This window comes from Phasianus colchicus, chromosome 9, assembly GCF_987193195.1.
Source record: "Phasianus colchicus chromosome 9, bPhaCol1.hap1.1, whole genome shotgun sequence".
Lineage (NCBI taxonomy): Eukaryota > Metazoa > Chordata > Aves > Galliformes > Phasianidae > Phasianus > Phasianus colchicus.
Window position 1 is genome coordinate 17,715,439 of NC_143444.1, and position 23,713 is coordinate 17,739,151.

General features: G+C 39.2%; 1 protein-coding gene across 6 annotated transcripts in view; it reads right to left on the minus strand.

The window, feature by feature from the left end:
* The window catches only part of LRRC8B (leucine rich repeat containing 8 VRAC subunit B), a 35,137-nt gene that overhangs the window by 3,591 nt on the left and 7,833 nt on the right, over positions 1 to 23,713 (minus strand). For 2 of the 6 annotated variants that reach the window (XM_031614854.2, XM_090146385.1), the window contains 4 exons: positions 9,095 to 9,148; positions 8,319 to 8,414; positions 5,484 to 7,642; positions 3,066 to 4,465 (listed from right to left, as the gene is read on the minus strand). In XM_031614854.2, the coding sequence (XP_031470714.1) occupies positions 4,193 to 4,465; positions 5,484 to 7,616 (2,406 nt within the window). In that variant the 5' untranslated portion in view covers positions 7,617 to 7,642; positions 8,319 to 8,414; positions 9,095 to 9,148 and the 3' untranslated portion in view covers positions 3,066 to 4,192. Of the gene's footprint in view, positions 1 to 3,065; positions 4,466 to 5,483; positions 7,643 to 8,318; positions 8,415 to 9,094; positions 9,149 to 20,660; positions 20,958 to 21,355; positions 21,494 to 23,713 lie in introns of those variants that run through there. The other 4 variants (XM_090146384.1, XM_031614855.2, XM_031614856.2 and 1 more) reach the window with 4 other exon arrangements.

Here is a 23,713-nt window from a genome sequence, read left to right on the forward strand (position 1 = left end):
AGCATGCTGCAGTAACAGCCAGATTGCAACTAGTTTGATGCTAGCTCAAAAACTTGCAAATCTTTTCACTGTGTCTCCTCAGATACAATACACATACACAGAGCAACCAACGTGCAGAGCTGGAATTGCCTTAGTTTATTGCTGTGAGAAAATGGGATCATTTTCGTACCTTAGTTCTCAACCAGATATATATATTTCCCCACAGGGTGTGTAGGATATCAGCATAGTAGAGCTCAACACCAGGTTAAAACATACTGTGGCATTCAAAGGACTCACCCACCAAGGCTAAGGTGACAGCTTTGTCAATTACTGATTTACAGAAGTATCCAGAGTTCCATAAAATCCTTGATATAAAGTATAGGATTGCACACACTGCCTTCTGCTTTCAGGATTTGGGGCCACGTTACTACTAGAATACACTTCAGCTGCTCTTATATTGTTTTCTATAATCCCAGCATTTATTGAGATAGAAAGTGAAGAGGGAAAGATTCGCTTGGAAAGGATCACAGAGAGAACTTCAGCTCACATTCAAAAGATGGAAAGCCAGTGCAGAAATACCAGTTAAGTCTGTCAACATGATGTAAATATACTGGCAAAAAAGTCATTAGAAATACAATAATCTGACCTTCATGAGCATTAATCTTTGATTTGATTGATTGCCTTACTTTACTAACATTACCAGGAACTTTTTTTTTTTTAAACCAGTTCATAGAAAATCCGTTAGTAAAGTAAGGCAATCAATCTCATTAAAGCTGTTGTTCTAGGCTTCTATAGATCCAGATATTTAATTTCATCACCGAGAGACAGTATTGTAAAGTTGACAAGAAAGGTTTTTGTTTTAAAAGATCCAAAATCAGCACTTGAACAAGTAATATATGCACAACAATTTTTTTTCCTTCTGTTCAAAAAAGAGAAGAAAAACAGTTTCCCACAAAGAAAACTATTAGGCAAGAGAAATGAGATTCTCAAGCTCACAGTATAAGCAGCACTTGAAACACATGCATGACTTAATACAAACAGCATTATTTTTAGCACTTTAACTGTGTGACAGCCGTAAAGGACAAACCAGGAAGAGAATCATTGCTTTCCCCACATCTCTCAGTACAATTCCAGGCTGCATTCCACTTTTACTCAGCTCCTAAGAGCTGAGTGGAAGGCCTGTAGTTTGCAGAACAACTATTAAGATGCAAACTTGTTTCTAGGAGCTTCTCCTCCAAGCCCAGAACATGAGAACGTTTCTTTGAAATGGAGCACAGTGTTCATTTTCCACTGCTGTTTTTTTCTTTCATGGTCTCCTGAAGACACAACTGCTAGCATATAGATAGCTGGAAGCAGATTTTCTGAGCTTCATATTCAATACCACATCTCATATGGGAAATAAAAAACAGTTCATAGAATTGTAATGCAAAAAAATTTATTTTTTTTTTAAAAAGCATTCAAGATATGGAAGGTCACAATACAAGGGTCAACACAACACTGAAACAACTTGAAAAGCTTTTTTTGAAAGCAATTATTAAATACAAAGACTAAATGCCAGCACTGCTTATTGTACAAAACTTATGATAGTGTATTTATACTGATTCCCTGAAAACCTCCTCAGTTTGAAGAAATATTAAATATTAAGGTCATGATCAAAATAAATGTATGAAATTTAGAGTTGCTTTTGTCTCCATTTCTAAGCACTAGAGTTGTGCTTAATGGTACAAAATGGGTAATAAAGGCACACTGTGGATTGAAAACAAGGCTGGAGATTCTAGCCATTAAACTCGCTGGCCTTTCTCTAGATGTCTTGTAAACGCTCAAGCATTCAGTAAAAAAAAAAAACAAAAAACCCAATCCTCTTGAAGTGGTGCAGATTGAAAAAAATAAGCCTGAATAACAAATGCAACTTAAACTGTAAAACACGTGCATACTCACATATTTCTTACTGGTTCAAAGGACTGGAGGTTATACAGTTTAGAAATGAAGTACCTTTCAAAGCTTACGCTAGTTTTGTCATAGTGAAATAGAAATGCACTCTGATAGCATCGTTCACCTGTCTCTTGTGTTGATAAAGAGGGCAGATCCACTACTAAAAAATTTGAAGGTATTGGACAAAACCATATACTCACCTATTTAACTTTCAACACAGCTTTCTCATTTCAAAAAAGCCGCAAAGAAAACACTTGCTTAATCTTTTTTCTTTTAAATTGCTAGGCTGCAAGCCTTGTGTGTCAAATTCTGCCACGAAGCATTCTCCAGTGTTAAGTTACAAAGTCCTGACAGGAATCTACTGCAATTACTAACAAAACACCAGCCACAGGGGTGCATATCAGTGTACTCCATTTTAATCATATTTACCATGGCTGGCACAACTGGCTCTGTTTGCGAACCACATCAATACCTATGAATTATTGTGCAATTCAAAATCAGATGTAAATAGAGTTTGAGAAAGCTGCTTATGGATGCTATGAAAGATTACCCCAGCTGTACTAATCTGCACATGAATACAACTAATCAACTTATACTAAACATTTCTAGAACTACATAAAACACAAGTTACAATGCATTGGCTCCCTGAGAAAAAAAAAGTGTTCTAGCTACAGAAGTCTTTGGAACACCATCAGTACAGTGAATAAAGACATACTTTATTTACTTCTTGCACTGCTACTATAGGGATATGTCCTGCTTTCACATTGACCAGATTTGCTTATATTTTCAAAATAGACCTTATTCTCCATGTAAGTGACACTGAAATGGGAAGAGATGACTAGAAGCACCCTAGTACTAAAACTGACTTATCTGTGATTATTTATATTTACAAAGTGGAATGCATAGGTAGCATACTTTATGAAAATGCAGTAGTTAAGAGCACAGTTTACCTTATTGATTTTACTGTAACAGATTACATTTTCAAGAACTTCAAGATACTACAAGAAGTTTTCAAGTCTGAGGGTTCTGGAAAGCATACTCCTTCCCCCTCCCTCCCCCCCAAACATCCCCCACGAGAGGGAGAACTTTTAAAGTGAACATGATAAATGTCTGCAAAGTCTCCAAACACAATAAAATAGTGCACAGCAGAAGAATGAAGTAAGTCAGGAAACATTTTATTTCCATCCAGTGTTGCAAGTATTAAGGATGGCATATGAACTCATTTCATCACTGTAATTTATGAAATTATTCAATTCCTAGAAGAGACAAGGCTTATAACTCTTATTTTTCCTTCTCAAGTACTTACTAAGTATTAAGTGATTATTTGGTTTGTTCTAACTGTGTCTTTCAGTCCTAAACCTCTTTCATTTTCTTCCCAGTCACTAAAATATCATAACTGGGCATGGAGAAGAAGCATTGAGGCAGTCAGTAAGTGAGAGGCTATTGAAAAACATTAAATAACAACATACATTACACTTAACATTTGGGATGCTCACAACATACAGAAGACAACTTTATAATTTTGTGCTGTTTGCCAACTTTATGATCAGTACTGTAAAATTTGATTAGTACACATGCACAACACTTACTCTAGATTGTCCTGATTCATCCAAATTTCTAGGCAATGTTTTATTTTGTACTTACTATCTTTAAGACAAAATATTGGAAGTGGTTTCAGGTATTGTTGTCCAACTGGCTTTACTAGCAAGATTTAAATGGCATCTTCCACAATTATAGAATTAACACTCAGTACTTGCCAAAAACCTTCAAAAATTAAGGTACCGTGAAAAAGATTTTCAGTATATCCCATGCAATTGAACTGCTTGAAAAGTTTAAATTTTTAATTTAGCATTCTAAGTTAGTGAAGACTTCGCATTTAGAAACTAATTCCAGACAGTTCTTAGGCCTCATATGGCAGGAGATGAAACTGTTTAAAATTATCACTACCAACGGAAAAAATTTCCTCATAGGAAAGAAAGTATATACAAACTCATGATAGCCAGGCAATCAACTCTTCCATTCCAATACATTAGCATTTAATCAAATTATTTCAATCAGAATCCAACCAGCAATTCATATTTCAGATTTTCTAAACATATGATTACCTGTCAAAGGCTGTATTTTTTGTTTAAGTATGTTTTTCTTTCCCAATACAATCAACTCCGTTCAATGCATTTAAGACTAATCTGTAAACTGCTATTCTCTCCATCTATACAGACCTTAAGAGAGTATTAAGCAAGAAGGCTTACAGGATGCACTGATGCAGAGTTTTAGTTTGAGCTTAGCACTTATCTGAGCTGGTCTGCAAGCGATCTCTTACACGAGGTGGAAGTGTTTTTAACAGCCTTTCTTCTACAATTAGACTATTCCGTTTTAGGAACTGACATTCTTCCAGTTCAGCAGGAAGTGATTCAAGATAGTTTCCAATGAGCTCTAAGTGAACAAGATTCAGTAGCTGGCCCACAAGAGGGGACAAATTCATCAGACTGTTATTTCCCAGAAGAAGAAATTGCAGCTTTTTGCACTGAAACAATCTATCAGGCAACATTTCAATCTAGAAAAAAGAGAGAAGAGAAAAATAATATACATTAAAATTTGTTAACGCACTGCTGCACGTTCTCATATTTCCCAATTTTGTTTTAGGGTAAGCAAGCTCTTTGTTTATGGAAGAATATGGAAAGGGATAACTAGTGTTTTATCATCAGGTGAGAAAGTGCCTGAGAACACCTCAGTGTTTTCATATACCTGCTTTGTTATGAAGATGCTTAGCTATTGGCAGAAGTCAAAGCAGAAGCACAGCAGGGGAGAGCACATACATGTGTGCACACTCAAGTCTGTACAAATGCATGCAGGTGACAGGGGTGAATAAACAAACCACTATTTCCTAAGAATCATTTAACGAAGATGAAGCAGATTCTGTGGAGAAACATTAGCAGCTCCAGTGTTTTGAAGCCTGTAGAAGCAGTTAACCACACAGTGGTAATTAGTCCCAATCCATGTTATTGACATTAACATCTAAAACCAATCTCACCAGTGAAAACAGTTCTAAACTCGAAGAGAAGTCTTAAGTCAAACCTGGACCCTACAATAATGAGCCAGTCAGCTTAGCATTGCTGATGAGGTTACCAGGCATAATTATTTCCCCCATCCCAGCCAGGCAGCTGTGCTGCTCATAAACCAGCTGCTGATTTGCTAAGCTTTCACTGTGACAAAACAATGTAAAAATGTCACACTGCCAATTTCCATTAATATGCTACATGGAATAGACTGTAAGGAACAGTAGAGACATTTTAGCATCTACCTGGCGTGTACTATCCTGGATTATAGGTCAGAGTTCTTAAGCCACTACAAGACCAGAGTGGTACTTATTCAGTATTAAACAAGCTTTGATGACACCACAAAGTTCTAGCAATTGGACAAGCACCACCTACTTCTTATCTTCACTGAGTTTATTTTAACCGTGTACACCAAAAAAGCACTTTCAATCAGAAACTGCCACAGAAGGAATGCAAGTCAATATATTATTAATTTTAAAAATATTTTTTAAATTAGTAATTCAAAGTTCTACTTACATGGTTTTTAGTCAAAGCCAAGTACTGTAGATTGCTCAGATAACCGATTTCTTCAGGGATGGAGGTTAGCTTATTATAGCTAAGATCCAAATACTGTAACTTTTTGCAAAGAAACAGCTGCAATGGAACATCTTTAATATTATTGTAATTTAGATACAATTGTTCCAGGTTTGATAATGCACCAATTTGCACTGGGATATATGAAATGCTGTTGTGCCACAACTTTAAGCAAGACAAGTTCTTAAGATGTTGAAAGCTAATGATTTCTTCCACCGTTCTGAGATTATTTTCTCTTAAGTCAATTTCATGCAAGTTGTTTAGGGTAAAAATGGAATGAGGAATACGCTCTAGATCACAGCAGATTAATTCCAAGGTTCTCAAATTCACAAGCTTCTTCAAGTTATTTAGCACTATGAGTTTATTCCCCTCGTTGTTGATAGATAAGTGTTGCAAAGAAGGCAGAAGATCTGTAACCACTTGAGGTATGCGAGAAAGGTTGTTTTTTAAGTGAATTGATCTCAGATTTTTTAGCCCCTGAAAGCTTTCATTGTAAATGGAGTTGTGATGATCAAGCATGAAATATCCTGTTAAGCACAATTCTTTGAGGTTTTTCAGATGAAATACCCAAAATGGAATTCTTCCCATCTCACTAGATTTCAGCCGCAACGTTTTCAGATTTTCTTCTAAAAAGCTCACTGCTGGATAATCCATAGTTATTGATGAATGATAAACGTTGAGATCTTTGAGATTGACTAGCTGGGTCACAGCTGAAGAAAGTTTCGCTTCAGGAATAAGTTCCAAGCTTAGGACTTCTATTTCTGTCAGTTCGAAGACACTGTCTGGAAGACCACTTAACATGAAAAGGTGAAGTTCAACCTTGTCCTGGGAATTTCTTACTAGCTTATTTTTCAGTTTTTCCACTGACCATTCATTGTTCAGATTTATCTGTTTCAGTTTGTTTTCACTCAAATCAGACAAGAATATTGAAAATCGCTGGGAATAAAGAGGATCATACTGGTCTGCCAAGTGGAGAATAAATGCAAAGTCATTCTTCACATCAGGTATATCGCTGTAGTTACTTTTCTCTCTCAACTTCTCAAAAGAATATTGCTTAAGTGAGCTTCTTAACATCCACCACAAGCTATATGTACAAGTTAAGCCATAGAAGATCACTAAAACAACATAAAATGAAGCCAAAACTTTAAAAATCTCTGCTAGCGAATAAACACACTGGTACCTTTTGTAGCCTGTAAAGGCTTGTACATTAACTATGCAATCAATTTCAAGTTTAATAAAGGATAAATAATAGGGAACATAAATTATTATTATTACAAACACAATGACTTTGACTATGATCTGTTTCATATACACTCTGTATATGACATCCTTCTCTTCAACGTGCACTCTGAATTTCTTCACTTTTTCAAATATAGCTTTAGCTTGTTCTCCTTCTTTTTTGTCAAGAACACTTGAATTTTCTCTTCCGGTTGTTTCCAAGCCAGGTTGTGTATATGGCAGGGACTGTCTGCTGGCACCTACATCTGCTGAACTCCCAGGCGATGAAATCACTGCTTTTGATTTGGCAACTGGCAACTTCCTCACAGACTGCTCAGCAACTGTTTCTGAGAGGGCACGTGTTGTCCATGGAGAATCAAAACACTTCTGAAGAATTGCTACAAAGTGCTCAAGCCTGGAACTTGTACTAGGATAGTAAAGCCAGAAATTACTGCAAGCTGCAAAAATAAAGGTATGCAGAAGCACTAGGTATGGAAAAAATTTGGCAAACCAATGAAGCTGTCTCTCATAACATACTGCATCAATATAGGAATACTGCTGCCGATGGAGATCATTCTGGATTTTAAGTGGGATGATTATCTGTGCAGTAGAGCTAGCAGACATGTTAAGGTTGGTTTTAATTAAATCCCAAGGCACGGCACAATGATTGTCAAATTCTAGCTTGCAAGGAAGACAACACAACACTCTGGTTTGAGTAAGCTGAAGTGCCCCAGCAAGCACAGCAACTAGCAGCATTATCATGGTGAGGTAATACCAGAAGACATCCCACCATGGTTTTAGTATGTGGTAGGATGACTGAGCATCTGCTAAGAATTTGAGTTCTGTTAGCGTGATCATGACTTTCACCTGTGAGAGAACAGCAGCTGGTAGAAGAAAAAAAAGACAACCTTAGAATTGTTAAAAAAAACATTTCTCTGTATTAAATGCTTGAAGCTTATGATTGTTTTCATGATTTGTGCATGTAACACAACATTGGTTTAACACCCACAGTTTAGCAAAAGGATCTAAGAACTTCTGGCACTTAACCCTTGCCATGATTTCATTTTATTTTCTAGTGAAAGTTACTCAAAATGCAAAAAACTTAAAAGAAAGTACCAAAAGAAATCAGGGTGTTTTGATTAAACATTTGGGTATTGTCAAGTAAAAGAAATAAACAGGTAGGAGTTAAAGTAGTACCTGAAATATTACTAGCAATCCTTCTGTTTGAGTTATTTTACTTATAAAAAATAAAAAAAAAATCAAAGCCATATGGTACAAATCACTATTCTTGTAATTTATCATTTTATACTGGATTAAATAATTTTTCCCAATTAATAAAGGAATAAAAAACCCACCTCAAAAAAGCAGTTTTACATTACACATATTTATATGTAACTCCCAGACTTATTCCACCACAACATTTAAGCATACTAATGAAAGTGTAGCCTTCTAACACAAATTGCCTGTTACTGTCATACATCCATGTATAAGCACATGCATACTATATACATAAAACAGGCACATTTAACCCCTAGCAAGGTAGCCTTGATTCATACTTACTTTATTTAAAAGAATAAAATACACAGCGCCTCTCAGTCAGGAGGTCTACACCTTTTAAAATTCCTTGGACATGCCATCTTCACATTTGTCTTCATTCTGGATGGAAAAGCGTCAAGTATACTTTATTTAGGCAAAGCCATTAAAATACAGGGCAAACATTTCAGCTTTCATCACAATTTCTGCCTTACTGCAAGCATCAAGATCTGTTAAGCTCTGCATTGCTACAGCTATGTTAATGGAGCACAGCATGCTCAGGCAAGATAATCTAGAAGTCAAAGTCTCACACAATCACACCAAGAATGAGAAAAACCTACAGGACCACTATTTCACTGGGAAATAGTTTTTAAACAAATAACTACAAGAAAATTAAAAAAGCCATACAAGACTTCAAGAAATAAAGTTAAGTCATTTTTGATATGCCAAGGTTTGGCAAAAAAGTAGATTTCTCAGAAACAAAGGCCTTTACTTACTGAAACAAAGCAATTAAACATCCAGTGCCAATCACAATACCACAGGCACTACCAGTTTCTTGCTATAAATTTGTTAAGCAGTACAGATAACAATGAGTGATGATGTACTGTATTTTTCTTAATGTATTCTAAATGCAATTTTCAATTCCAATAAACAGAGCTGACTAGTGGCTATAACAACACAAATAGCAGGTCTAAAGAAAAAACACATTCTTGCCCTACATTTCCTTTTCAAGGGAGAGAAATGGCCAAAACCAAATTAATCTTTGTTTTGACAAGACTACATAAGAAAATGCAGAAACTTACCAGGCCCACTCAAGGGAAAGCAGCTGAAGAAGGACAGGATGGTAATAATAGCCCCTGGAGAGAAATAAGGTAACATCAGATTATGAAACATTTGGATCCTAGTAACTGAGTATTACAACAACAGTTCAGAACTTTTAAAGAGCTAAGATTCAGTAAGCAAAAAATCTAGGTATAACAACTTAAGATACCATCTCTGTAAAATATTTAGTCACCATCTGAGAGCTACTTCTCCTGAAGCAGAGATGAAGTAACACTCCTTTGTCATTGCTGACTGTTAAAAGCTATTTCAGCTAAATTGTTTTTGTATTTATAGCTACCAATTCTAATGCTGAGATTCATTCTAACCACAGCTGAAAGTATTAATTTCTTCATTCACTCCAGCTCAACTTGCAAAAAAAGTCTGTAAGCATCCTTAAATTATTTTCTTAATATACATAAAGTATACATCTGGAAAAGATCACAGAATTAGATGAGAATTTAAAACAGTGCGAAAAGTCAAATTTGGGTGAGAATGGGAGTACTTCATTTTCTGGAGAACAGGTGGACCTTATTAGGAGCCCCTATTAGGACAGGGCAGATAACATTTTAAGAAATTGCTTTTACAATTAAGCACTTATTGGAGAAAGAAATATAATTTCATGCATACATGTTATTTGATACAAAGAAAACTCTTGGTAACAAACCCATTTTAGGGAATATGACAGACTCTTGTTTAATATTAGTTACAAAATTCAGGGTTTGATGAAACAGCTGAGTCACATTACTGTCATTAACACTGGTTAATGTTTTTGCTTTATTATTCTTTTAAAGTTACTTTTAGAAAAATAGAAAATTGAACTTATTAAAAATGTACTTGAGTATAAGCATAAACCAAAATACCTTCTTCAATTAATGCCACAGTGTTCTAAAGTAGTGTGTAAGTAGACCAAGAACTCAGCTGGAGACTGACCCTTGTAATTTTTAAGGTCTGTTTCTATAAAATGCTTTGCCACCTCCCTGCCTCCAAGTACAAACTTGCCAGTCCCTAAGGCATATCCTAGAAAGAAGGCTATGTTCTCACTGTGGTTTTGAAACACTTCCTAGTAGAAAGTGTGCATCCCCATATTAAGTGTTTAGGTACTTAAATCTCTTTTCTTCTTAATGACTACTTCTTGAAACTTCCTGATGAAGCACATGCACAATTACAGAAATACAAAAACAGGTATACAATAGCTTTCCTTTTGGAGAAATAGAGTACATACAAGTGTAAAGAAGTGTGAATTATTAATGATAATTTTGCTCAAGACAGCTTTCTTTCAGATCCCATCTGTGCACCAAGAGTGACTAAACAAATGGAATAATGTTAGAGTGTAATGGGTTTGATCATTCTCATCTCTGGCAGCTTTCAACCCATATCAAAGCCATAAAAGCTTTTCAAAGTAGCCAAATTCAATTGGCACTTTCTCAGAAGAAGAGACATAGAAAAATAGCCCCAGGCTAAGTGATGACTTCAGGAGTTACCCCAGACTAGAACCATGCCTCAGGCCATAAAGACAATACAATCACATTCACTAGTATCTAGGCAATTTTTAATTACTTCATATTTACAAATTTAATAAAGACAAACAAATCTAGAACAGGAATGAGGCTGTCATTTTGAAAAATATCTATTACCACCAGAAATGCCTTCTCCCAAAAAGGTTTCTTAATGTTGTATTACCCTGTAATTGGGTTACTGCTTACATAATTTTAGACACAATCAGTCAGGGACAACTTTTCTTCTCTCCCAAAAAAAATGGGCTCCAAAAGCTAATATCTGATAGGAGGTTTTATTTTTAAACAATTTACAAAACCAGTGCAATCTTAAATATTTAACTGTTGCTTCTGACACTGAGTTAATAAAAATAGATTTATAAAACTAAAGCATACTTCAAGAGGTATCCCAGTGACCCTAGAATAGATAAATAGTCATGAATATTCTCGAAGAAAAATTGAAACAACGCACACCCATCCACACTCATCACCTAAAACATTAATTGGTTAAAACTTCCCCTTCTAATGGCATGCCACCAACTCCTCCTTCAAGTGACCATAACCAACAAAAAGCCGAAGTACTGGGGGAGTTCTGGGGCAGCTCTGACTTCATGAAGAATGAGATCACTACAGGGATCTTAGAGACTCTAAAGATTCAGGCACCTGCAGCTTCTTTCAATTTCAGCCTTCTGTTGACAAGGGATCTCAACTCAAGTTGAATGTTTGATATATGGTCTTCCAGAACATGTACTTTGACCACCTGTGTGCCATGAACTTAGTTTTAGGATCTGCTACATGGGGATTGTAGTTTTGCAAGTGTATTCCACTGAATGTAAACAACATGCAAACAAGATTAGAGAAAGCTTCTTTCCAGTTCCTTCTGAAGAGGTCACGAGTGATGATTAAACTTATACAAGTGATTATCCTTTTGTATTCAAAAAAAGCCTGAAGGCATTCCCAAACTTCTCAAAAACCATTCCAGAGGCACAGAATCTTCAAGCCTATCATAACAAGTGTTATATTTTCCATATCAACCTTTCAAACCATTAAATACCTAAAGATCTTTCAAAGATCTCAACCACATCCATAGACAATCTTAACAATCTGTGTATGGATTAACTAGTTCCTCAACACTCCTGTGAACAGGACAGTACTGCTGAACATAACATGTGGAACAGGCTTATGCTGCTTGAGAAACAATCCTTTCTCTCTAGAGAAGGCTGCTTACATAAGCCTATTAGGTCCATTCATTTCTGGAAGAAAATGCAATCACATTTTAGTATAAAATTTAGTAAATCAGGTTATGCTTCCATTTTTACTTCATATGAGTTACCTTCCTCCTCTGCTACTGCTTCAGGTAACTGCGCAGCACACGAGCTGATAAAAAGCTTTGTAGAATTCAGCAATTACTATCCAGCAGTACCACTACCATTCTTATGGCAAGCTGGGAAACTAGATTAACAAACAACTTGGCAAGGATACTGTGAATAGCTCTCCTAACTACCCAGAATATTGAACGTTCTTAGGTTCAACATAGGTGGCCTCTGAGTAGCTGGAAAAAAATTATCCTGAAGACAGCTTCACCTAAACACAGAAGCAGTCTTGATTTTTACTGCTTCCTTCTTCTGGTACACTTAATACAAGCAAGCTACTTTATCTTGTACTCTAATCTAAATTAGGAGTAAGCTTTATTCTGATTTGATTTACTTTACAAACAAAAGACTCATTACTGAAATTTAAGTAGGACTAGGTACACCATACTGTGCATTTCCAAGCTATACTGCAGCACTGCTAAAAAGACCATTATCTTTCTTGTCAACTTCTCCTTAAATGCCACAAATAAACAAAGATTAAATCCTTGAACAAGTTCTCCTTAAACAAGACCAGTAAAGAATTAGCCTGTGGTAGTAAAATATGTCACTGGTCAAAAACTTGCCAGGAGACTGGTTTATCTTCAAGCATTCTGGTTGCACAGGTAGTTCAAATTATAGACCTGTAGGCAACACAACAATGAGCCACTGAGTCTCTGAGCTCTGCCTAAGTGCTTCAAATTACTTGAGCTTAATTCTCGAGGATGGATAGTAGGAAGAAACCAAGTTAAATATTTTGAGGGTTAAACTTGATTATGAAACTATTGCAAAACTACAGGATATGTACACTTATAAAAAAATCAGTACATTTAATTTCATAGAGATCTTGGCTGGAGAGCAATTTTAAATACAAATTCAGATTCAGACGTTCATGTTTCAGCTTTAATAGTAGCACTTATCCAGACATCAAGACAAGTTCAAGATGTCACCTCAGCATCTGGAAGGCAGACTGCCCTCCAGCTAAAAAAGGTATGCTCCTAGGAATGCCTGATTTAGTGAGAAACATCTAGGCATACACAATAAAAACAGAAATGTAATTCCCAGCTCCATTCCAAGCTCAAGACCAAATAGCAGATGAGAAGAGCAACCAACACAAAAATCACTGCAAAACAAAGCTAAGAAAAAAAACAGCAAGTTAAGAGCCACATTTCTGGATGGTATGAAAAAGCTGAATGGGCAAGCCACCTGACAGCAATGAAACTAAAGTAAAATGAAGAAATACACCTGCTCTGTCTGTTTTACAAATCACTGCATCAATGCAACTGATCTTCTTGAAAGCAAGTTTTCTGCATTCTGGGCAGGTATTAATTCACAGTGATGTTTTACCATCACAGTGCTTTCCAAGGTCCCTACCAAACCAAGCAGAATCCAGACTGAATCAGTTCTGATATACTTTACTAGTAGTGAGCAACAGCTTGTATAGCTTTAGTGGTCTTGCAAACTCAGATGTATATTTAAAAAATATATATTAATTCTATATCAGGCAGGGATACAAATATGACAGAGCAAGGGTTTCCACTTTACAGATAAGTATTATAGCATTGAGGCCTCCTTTTTATTACACTGTATGTAAATTTTCAGCCAAATTGTATGCAGTCACTTTGCTAGACTATGGATTTATTTTCCACTCATTTTCCCAGCCTTTTAATTCTTCTAAACTACAAATATATTAATTTGCATCTTTTATTAAGCTTACTAGCACCTAAAATATTGATTGCCATAAATACAAATAAGCAGAGCTTTGTTGCATTGATGTACAAAGAACTCAAAAGGTAGATTCACATTTTGATTCTCGCTAGCATTTAAGTAACAATTTGACCTTATTTGAACTTATTTAATGTGTATTTCTCAGGGAAAACTTTCTCCACTAAATGTCTTTTTTTAAATTGCATTAGTTTCCATTTCTTCAAACACTTGTATGTTCCATGTGCTCTCTGTTAAAAGGGAATTTTAAATAGTGTACCAAAACTTCACATAGATATTACAATCATCAAACAATCAGCTACTTAAAACTCTACCATCAATAGTCTGCTTGATGATTCCTCAAAAAACACAGCAAAACCCATTCAAGCATGAAAAGTAACTAGAAAGCTTTCCAGAAGGCTTTTTTTTTTTTTTTTTTTTTTAAATGGGAGTATAGACAAGATGTAGTTCTGCAGACTGCCAGACCACTGAACACCAAGGAGCTCTGGATCCAGCCAGGCTCATCAGCAGGCCCAGACCTGCTATGCCAAACATCCAAGGTGCCCTTCAGCCTGCATCATGCTGATCTCTTGGCCACAGGGTAAGCTTAGCCAGCTCATGGTAACAGAGTCCACAGGCAGCTCCCACTTGGTACTGGCAATTACACCATCTGCATGTCCTTGTCTTTATCAAGAGCTGCAGCAAGTTCTCCTCTGAACATCCTTCCTGTTCGACTGTGGAAATTCTGCATAGTCATTTTCTTGTAAGAAAATTCTATAACAGCTGGAATGACTGAACTAAGGTAATATCATTTGATGCTACATAACTCGGAGTTTTCAGCTTCCAGTGGGATGTAAGATTATCTATACCATTCTCTTTTGAGTGCTACTCTGATAAAAAGCATTTTAAACGATACTTCACAGAGTCTAAGCAAGTAAGCTAAAGAACTCCAAGTATAGGAAAAAGATGAGTGAGAATACCAGGGGTGGAGAGGAGAGAATAGAACAGCATGGGAAATACATCTGCCTCTTCAGGAGAGACAGACACAGTTCATCAGTGCTCAGGTAATGCTTATCCAAACCAGTGCAGGAGGAGATGACTGCAGGCGTGCCATGTTGTCAAACATGTCTGCCTATACATGCCATGGAAGATGTAAGGCAAATAGCACAGATTACACTCAAGTTATGCCTAAGAAGATGTAAGAACAGCCCTCCCTTGCTGTCCCAACACATCCCACTTAAATTTTGAAATCAGTACAGCAATGTTGAAAACAGAAATTGTGTCAAAACTACAAACAGTCCTTAATTCCAGGTTCCAAAGAAATCTTCAGGCAAGTTTGAAGAAGTATGAAAAGTCTCCTCGGCTCTTCATCCTAAGCAAGATCATACCAAAAGCAATCCCAACATGTCTAGACTGAGATTGATGTCTGTGGCATGCTGTACATTTTATAACTTTCTCAGAAAGCACCTTACTCAACAGCACACTAAGTCTTTCATCCCAGTACCAACATGACTAGTACTGAGTCAGACCTCTTCCAGCCACATTAAATTAGATTTTCAGGCTCAATTTTAGTGCCCTTTTATTCTCATAACTACATTCTTGGGTCTTCCTCATGCTGAGAAATATGAATACATAACCATAAAACAATGGTATCAGCACTATCCCTCCAGCATTTTAAAGTAAGTCTCAAGAGTATCTACTTAATTCTGCATACCAAGATAAGCGCTACAATAGAAAATTAATTTTTATCCTCTTAGTTTCCAAAAGTCAGACATCTCATGATGCCCATTCATTGTGCTGCTACGCTCAGGACATCAGAAAGCAAAGCATGCTAAGAAAATACTAGAGAATACTCATTACTTAAGTGGTGCAAGGTTTCTCTACCAGGATATTTTTAATTATTGTACAGACTATCATCTTCAGTCTTTGTGAGTAGTAAAAGTACAAGAGAGGCCAGCTGCAGAAAAGTTGACCATTTACCTAAAGACCATCTTCCCTCTGGGAAAAGACAGGAAATTGTACATAGATGCTCTTCTATCTTCAGTATGCTTTCAAATAAACTGATTCTCAGTAAAATCATAAACAGCCAAAGATCCTAGACATAGCTAAGATGATTCATGTAGCCTCACTAGAAACAGTGTGGAGTAAGGAAATATCACAGAATCATTTGAGTTGAAAGGGACCTTTAAAGATCTATAGTCCAACTCCCTTGCAAGAAAGAGGGACACCTACAATTCCATTGCACAGAGACCAGCCCACAGTCCTGCCTGCCCCTGAATGTCTCTAAGGACAACTGTCTGGACAACTAGCATTTCACTTGTTCCAGAAGCGGGGAACCTTGGAGTATGTGTACACACCTGAACCAGCTCTGAATTAGCTGTCCAGCCAGCATGAGCAGCACTGCTGATCCAGCAGAACAAAGTGCACTATGAAGTCTAGTCAAGAAGTCAGGTAAGCACAGGGTAAGTTTTGCAGTCCTCAAGGATATCACACTGCTATAACAAGGCAGTGCTGTAATTTAACACCACATGTACTGATGTGTTAACTAGAGCATGTTTGTATTCTCATTTGGTACTATTAGATAAAGGGCCTATAAGGACTTCAGCAGCACTGAGCTGAGATCAAGATGGAGGTGGACAACATCCTGTATATGGTGGGAAATCTTACCAGTTTTGCTACAAGCAGAGTACTGAAGTTCAGTGTATTCAGATCTCCACTCTACATTATTTTCCTAGATGATATGCTGCTTTCTCATACAGTATCTACACATAGCCCTTTTAACAGGGCTGCTTACCTCTGATTAAACTTGCATAGGGCTGCTCAGCATTTTATTTCTATCTCAAGTTTTTCAACTGTAAAATCATAGTGCAATTTTTCAAATTCTTTATGAAATATTTAAATGTGGCATACTACTAGATAACCTGGGGATTCTGGATGGTACAATAAGTTCTGTTAGGTTCTGACAGAGCTGAAAGCACACATGCTATTACTACTCCCAGTAGGGTCAAACAGCTATCTTTGTTATCATCTTTGCCTGATCTCAGAAATCATTTTGTATTGATTCTAGTCAAAACAGAGCATAATTTTTATCACGCTGAAATGGAAGTAGAATAAGTTTTGTTAACACTCCAGCAGGAAGCGTGCTGTGAACAGTCATCCCTACCTCCCATCATCTGTTTCTATTACTTACTGTTATGTACTTATAAATTGGACAAAGCACCCAGCTACGTTTTTTTCTTTTAATAAATTAAAGGACTGAAGGATTCATTTCCACATCGCACGTACTATGCAATATTACATTTTCTGAAAACACACATCCACACACAAGCATGACAGTTAAAAGCAACACTAACCTTATCTATCAGAAGCATCTTCTAGAACAATACTGTTTCAGAACAAAGTACAAGTGATCAGGATTGAATGCTACAGTAAACCACGAGTAATCCTGCTTTGATAACTGAACAAAGTTAGCTTAGTACTTAAGTTTACTCTTTATACTTCCCATCAAATCCAATCATGCTGTGCAGCCCTTCATATGAGCAGATTGTCTGAAGAGACCTAGGAAGTGGCAAGTTCTTTCTCTTCCATGCAGCTTTACTACAAGAACATAGCTTTTCAGTATGAAGCAAAGGGTAATAACTTCAAGTCAAGGTTTTTACCATCACTTGAGTCAATAAGAGCTCTGAAGTAAAAACAAACAAACAAAAAAAAACACAACTCCAGCCCCCTAGCTGTAAAGAACTAAATAACAGCTCCCAGCAAAGCAGGCACTGCTCAACAACTCCAGTTCAGTAAAGCACTTGAAGCGAGACAGGATATGCCAAATAAGCAAAGCTTTGGTGCTTTCCTGACTGAATCAGTATCATTGCAAAGTTAGTATTTAAGCGATGTTAATGTTTAATAAAAGACATTCACTCAAAAGTTTTTCTGCATTGCAAAGGCACTGGCAAAGTAATAATCACTTTCACACTTCCATTTGTCATGAGTTATGAGGCAAAGATCACTATCCCTATTAATAATTTAAATATGCTGTGAAAACAGACAGTTTCAGTTAAAAGTTTTCAAGTGCCCCTTTCTTTAAATACATCAGATTGCACTACAGCATTTTGCAGGAAGCAATTAGGTTAACGAAAAATACATTAGTATTACAGTCCAAATTTGTACTTCTCAAATTCCAGCTCAGTAGATGTATACGTTTGCATGAAGAATATCTACCATACAACATCTGGATAAGTATCTGAAAACTGAATTGCTTAGAGAATAGCAATATTTTCCCCAGAAAACTAAGGCAGTAAGGTCTGGGACATCAAGGGTTACATTTCCTGGGTTTTTTGAATAAGACCTTTAAAATCAATGTCACTCATTAAGCCTGAATGAACTACAGGGCCACAGCTTTGCGGCTGTTATGCCACAGAACCGAAGCTTAGCTTCCATATGAAACTAAAACCATAATTCAGACAAGTATCTCCCAAACAAGTAAATAGCATTTGTAACATGACAATCCAAAACAATGTCCTAAGCTTATTAACAGAAGCAACAAAGCCAGATTCTTTTATTACCATATTCTTTATTGGTACCACAAGATTCCTTACTGGCATTTTCAGTTTCTTCAGCTTCTTACAATGAGCTAAACCCTCAACTTACGTACGTAAAGACTGCATTCCCATTTACAGTAATAGAACATACAGAGCATGTGAGACTATTCATGAGAGCGCAAACACACAACTGAGTTCTGGGTGTGTGAACGTGGTATTCAGAAACCAAATGGCAAAAACAAGAGTTAAATGGAAGACACTCCATTACGGGTTATTTCCACAATCCTCTTCCAACTGTTGAAAAGCCCTAAAACCCTCTTGGTGTACAGTGGAGGAGAGCATGCCTGCATTACACCCCAGCCGCATTTGCAATAGCTTTGTTGAGAGCTATGTTGTCTACCTTCTTTTCAGTGTACTACTCCACCAGAAATCCATCTTCTCATAACAGTAAGTTTTAACTAACCCAGAAAACTATTGATGTGTATTCTGAAACTTTAGTTCAGTATTGAATTACAATTTGATTACAACTAGTTAGAATCTGAATCCCACTGATAGTATACTCCTTTTATACAACTTTTGGGGAAAAGAATAAAAAAGCCCAAGTATAATTATAATAAAACAAAGTTTGCATACAAAACTGCTACTGGAACACATACACAACACAGTGCATACCAGTGTGCCAGTTAGTTATCAGTAACTTCAGGTCACATGACTCATAACAAGCTTTCTGACATTAATGACACTGACCGCCCACGTGGTGATGGCAGGGAGAACAAAATGAAGGCCACAGCTTCTCAGCTGCTTTTAGCAGCTACCACAGAGCACTGTTACAAGCTTGTGATGTGTGGCTCTGCACTCACCCCACACACAACACAAGTCTTTATTAGACAGCACATACCATAACTTGTCACCAGTTAAGAAGAATCAAGCAAATAATTTGTTAACTAGCAAACTAAGAAAAATGCTTCTGTTCCTAAAGTAACATACAATCTATCCTACTTAAGCATTAACATTATAGCAATTTTAAACATTCAAATGTTAATACTACACACTCTCTGCTCTTACACATTGCTACTCTGGTTATACAGACAAATTACCTCTAACTTCTTAAAAAAGAACTGTAAGAGCAGCTGGCACAGTAACACTTTGCAGGACAATAGCTGAACAGCTGCTACAAGGATGCCTATAGGAAGGACAAATAGAGCCCAACAGGTTAGTGCAGAGGATACAGATAGCAGTGTGAAACAAGCAACAGAGACCAGTATAAAGCATGCTCTATCCCCTTAGGCACATTAAATACCCATTTCTAATCCTAACTGAGTAAAGCTTTATGGCTTTAGCAGAAGGTATTGTACACTGTAGTAGCATTACTGGAGCCACAGCCTCCTTCACTACCTCTAAGGGAACACAAAAGGCTTCCTTCCTTCTTTCCTCCCCTTCATTCATAAAATCCACTAAAAAATACTTCTTTGGCAGTGATATACTACTCAATGAGGCTTATATCATAATGCTGAATTACTGCTGGATGCCTCTTCAGCACTACCACTCCTTGTCTAAAATCTACTCAACGTGCTTTCAGCAACTTCAGAGAGCAGCTGTATTAGTAACTGAAAAGAAACAAAAGGCAATTCTCTTTTTCTTTCCAGTCAGAATCCCATCTTCCTAAAAAAAAGTGTAAGAACAGCAAAATCAGACTCGAAACTCATTTCTCAGGAGTGCAAGGGAACAAGTATGCAAATTTCTATGAATTACACAAATCCTACTGAAATTGAAAGTAGGTAACTGTAAAATATATGCTAGAACTCAGGCTTTGATTGCTAGCTACAATAAAGCATTTCACTACACAAGGGAAAATGCTTCAGAGAAGCAGTACCCAGTCCTGGCTGCTGGTTTTATGCTGCAGCCCCTCTCTTCCTGCCACATCCCTTGTGCTGGTTAGTACTGCACCCTGCAGAGGGATAGCACAGTGCAGGGGAACTCCACCATCCTCCTGCCAGCTCAGTGGCACAAGGTGAAAGCAGCACACACCGCACACAAAAACAACAGAGCAAGTTTTATGAGCAATAACCTACAGGACTGTAACCCTCAAGCCTTTGGAGCACCTCCTTAAATGTTTAAGGACTCACACCAATATCTCTGTGACCAAATGCCCTCACTGCTGAGAAAGTACAGGAGGGAGGTCTCTAAGACACCGGGAGGCAGCCAGCACCTCATCACTCCAGCAAACTGATGAGGAAAGCCGAGAGCCAACAGAACTTGGAGCATCCATGCTTGAAATCACACCATGCAGCTCTCACCGTGTTCAAGCACCTTGGAACTACTTTAAATGCCCACATTGGGCATCAGTTCAAACACAGTTACCTGACCAGCATCACTAATGACAACCTCCGTATAAAGTCAAGCTTCAGGGAAAGCAGCTTCAGTGCTTCCCTTGCTCCTATGAAAACGGCTGATTGCAGTGCTCACCACAGAGTCCTAATTGGAGCCAGAGAGCTGCCTCAGTTCCACCACAGAGCAGATCAGCACGAAGTCAGCCTCGCACCACCAAACCCACCCGGTCCGAGGACAAACAAAAGCAAGAACACGGAGGAGCGCGCAGCCGGGCCGGGGAATGGAAGCACCGGGTGAGGAAAGAGGACCGGGCAGCCCGGGGCAGGGCGCGGGCGGCCCCGCACGGCCAGGCCTTAGCTTCGAGCCGCCCGAGGGCAGGCGGCAGCCCCGCGGGCGCAGGTGACGCCGCACCGGGGCGAAAAAGGGGAAGCGGCGGGCGACCCGCGTCCGGCGGTCAGCCGAGGACACGTGCAGCCGCCGTTACGCAAAGCGGAGCAGCGCTCTCCTCCCGGCCCCACCCGCGGCGGGGCGGCCCCGGGCCCTGCGGCAGGCACGGGCAGGCGCCCCGATTCCCGGGGCCGGTCCGCACCCAGCCCGGCGGCCCGCGGGGCGGGCAGGTGAGCGCCGCCGCAGCGCGCGGCCGAGGGCGGGCGGCAGCCCCGAGAGCGGGCGGCGCCGGGCGCCCCGCGGGCTCCATCCCCGCGTGCGGGCGGTAGGCGAGCCGCGCGCTCTCCCACGGGGCTGCACGACGCCCTCGGTGGCTCCACTCCGTCTCGCTCTTCCCGCCCGGCGAAGACGCGGCGCTGCCGGAGACGGCCGCCCCCGCTTACCTGCCCGCAGCGCCTTACCCGCTCCTGCCTCCCGCCCGGCGCGGTCCGCACCGCAGCGCGCCCCGTCCGCGCGGCAGCCCGCAGCGCGGCGCGAGGCACCGGCTCCAACCGGCACTTCTCGGCTCCGGCCCCGCCCCGCCGTCACGTTACCGCTCGCGCCGGCCAATGGGGCGCGTGCGGCGGAACCGCTGACGGGCCGCGGGGCGGGGAGGCGGCTCCGGCGGACAAAAGCGCCGCCGCGCCCGGCCCGCCCCTCGCCGCGCACCTGCGGCCCGCCCGGAACGGCGGACCCCGCCCGGGTCCCCCTCGCACCGCCTCGCGCCGTGCCCGCCGTGCGGTCGGGTTGCGTTGGCCACACGGGGCGGAAGCGGCCGGGGAGCGGCGAGAGGCCCGTTCCGAGGCCCGGCTGGAGCCGGCGCGGAGGCTGCCGCCCCCCACCGTTCAGACTAACGGAGGAGGTAAAGTGGGAGGTGAAAGAGGTGGGAAAACAACCATCGCCGGCCGCGATCATTGAAACAAATAAAAAATGAATGCGTGCACAAAACGAGCTTTCCCACCACTGCACGCGTTGCAGAGCTGCAGCCCCGTTGTAGTGGTCAGGCACACCCAGCGAGCACCCTCCTTTATGAAAGGGACAGCTGAAAGCCACCGCACTGCACAGCAAGGCCCTCATTCAGCTATTCAACTTCAGTCAAAAACAGATAACATTAAAAAAGCCACAAGTACACACAACACTTTAAAAACCACCAGAAGTTCATTTGACTTTCCTGCTTCCTCTTTCTCCAGCTGTCAGGTGATTCCCTCCCTTGAGCGTGTCTGCAAAGGCTGCTTCTCCTGGGCTAAATGCATGAAGCCCAGAAGAAAAACTGGAGTTCTGCCTCAATTCCTACAAATAATTGGGAAAAATGGGTTGTTTCTACTTCCTCTTAGTTACGCGCACAAACAGCTCAATGTACTCAAGTAATTCTACAATATTTTCATTCTTCCCAACTCCACTGCAAATATCTGTTCAAAATCCTAATTACAACATGATTATGTTCCTTACATTCTGATATAAAATATTTGCTATTTCTCCTGTCATCAGCTTTACATCAAAAGATCTATTTTCAAAACAATCCTTTTCCTCACATCTGCACAAAACTCCCCTCGTTTAGACAGCACTGGCACAAATCTTAATAATAATTTCCAAATCATATTGAGCACATGTAGGTACTACTATTAGTTTCAGCTTTTAAAAGGGCTATTAAAATATAACATTCTTCCATGCAAAAATATTTTGGAACTCAAACATCACCATTGAGTCCAAAGTGAAACTAGTTACGAAGAAACTGAAGCTTGCACTTTAATCCAAACTTACACTAATGCAAACAGATATGTTGTAAAAAAACCACATGCTCATTTTCCTGGTTTGCAGCCATATTGCTAGTGTGGTGCAGAATGTATTTGTTCTGTTCTGTTTTTACTTTAGGCTGATAGCTTCTACTTACAGTGGTAGACTCCAATTAGTGGTATTTTAACCTCAGAGGAGATGCTATTGTCATCACAGTGATGCTAACACAAGGCATTTTCTGCAGTTTCTTCTCTGAAAATCATTCTTGAACTTTGGTAAACATCAGTTAGGCCAGCAGTCCTGTTTGTCTCCTGACTTGCATCTTCCTAAGCTGACTGCATTATCATTATGAATCACCTGCTCTGCTAGAATGATTTAATCCATTTTACCATATTGGAACTATTTACCCTTTCTGTGAGCAAAATAAATATATTTTATTCTATAATCTTTATTCCTACTCACTAAGAATGAAAAATCTGTCTGCCAGACCTGCCACACTTTTCTTTTTTGTCAGTAACAGGCGAGGAAGACAAATTATTATTTCATTAAATTACAAAACCAGGGACACTCTGTTATGATAAAAATAACAGGAAAAATATTAAGTTGGAACTTCACCTAATGGTTATGAGGTTCTAATTGCTTGAGCAACAGATTACAACTTAACTTGCCAGGTTTGGTTCTATTTACTCTGCTGCTGAATGGCTCCTGAGGATCCACAGAGGGAGCACTCAACCCATCCATCACACCCTGTAGGTCTCTGAACAATGACATCTGAGCAGTGGGAATGCTCTGTTATCTGCCCACTCAAGACCAATGCTGTTTTTAGCTGTAAACCCAATGGGTTTAGTTCATCTTTAGAGTTATCCTAAAACTAATGCATTAGGATGAGCTCCTTCCGATGTTTTTCAAACAGCATTACCTGGAAAACATTCTTCAAGCTCTAGTAGCTTGTCTCAGACATTTACAAGACACACAGAAAACAACACCTTAACAATCTAAATGTAAAAATTAGAAAAAGTCAGCACAAC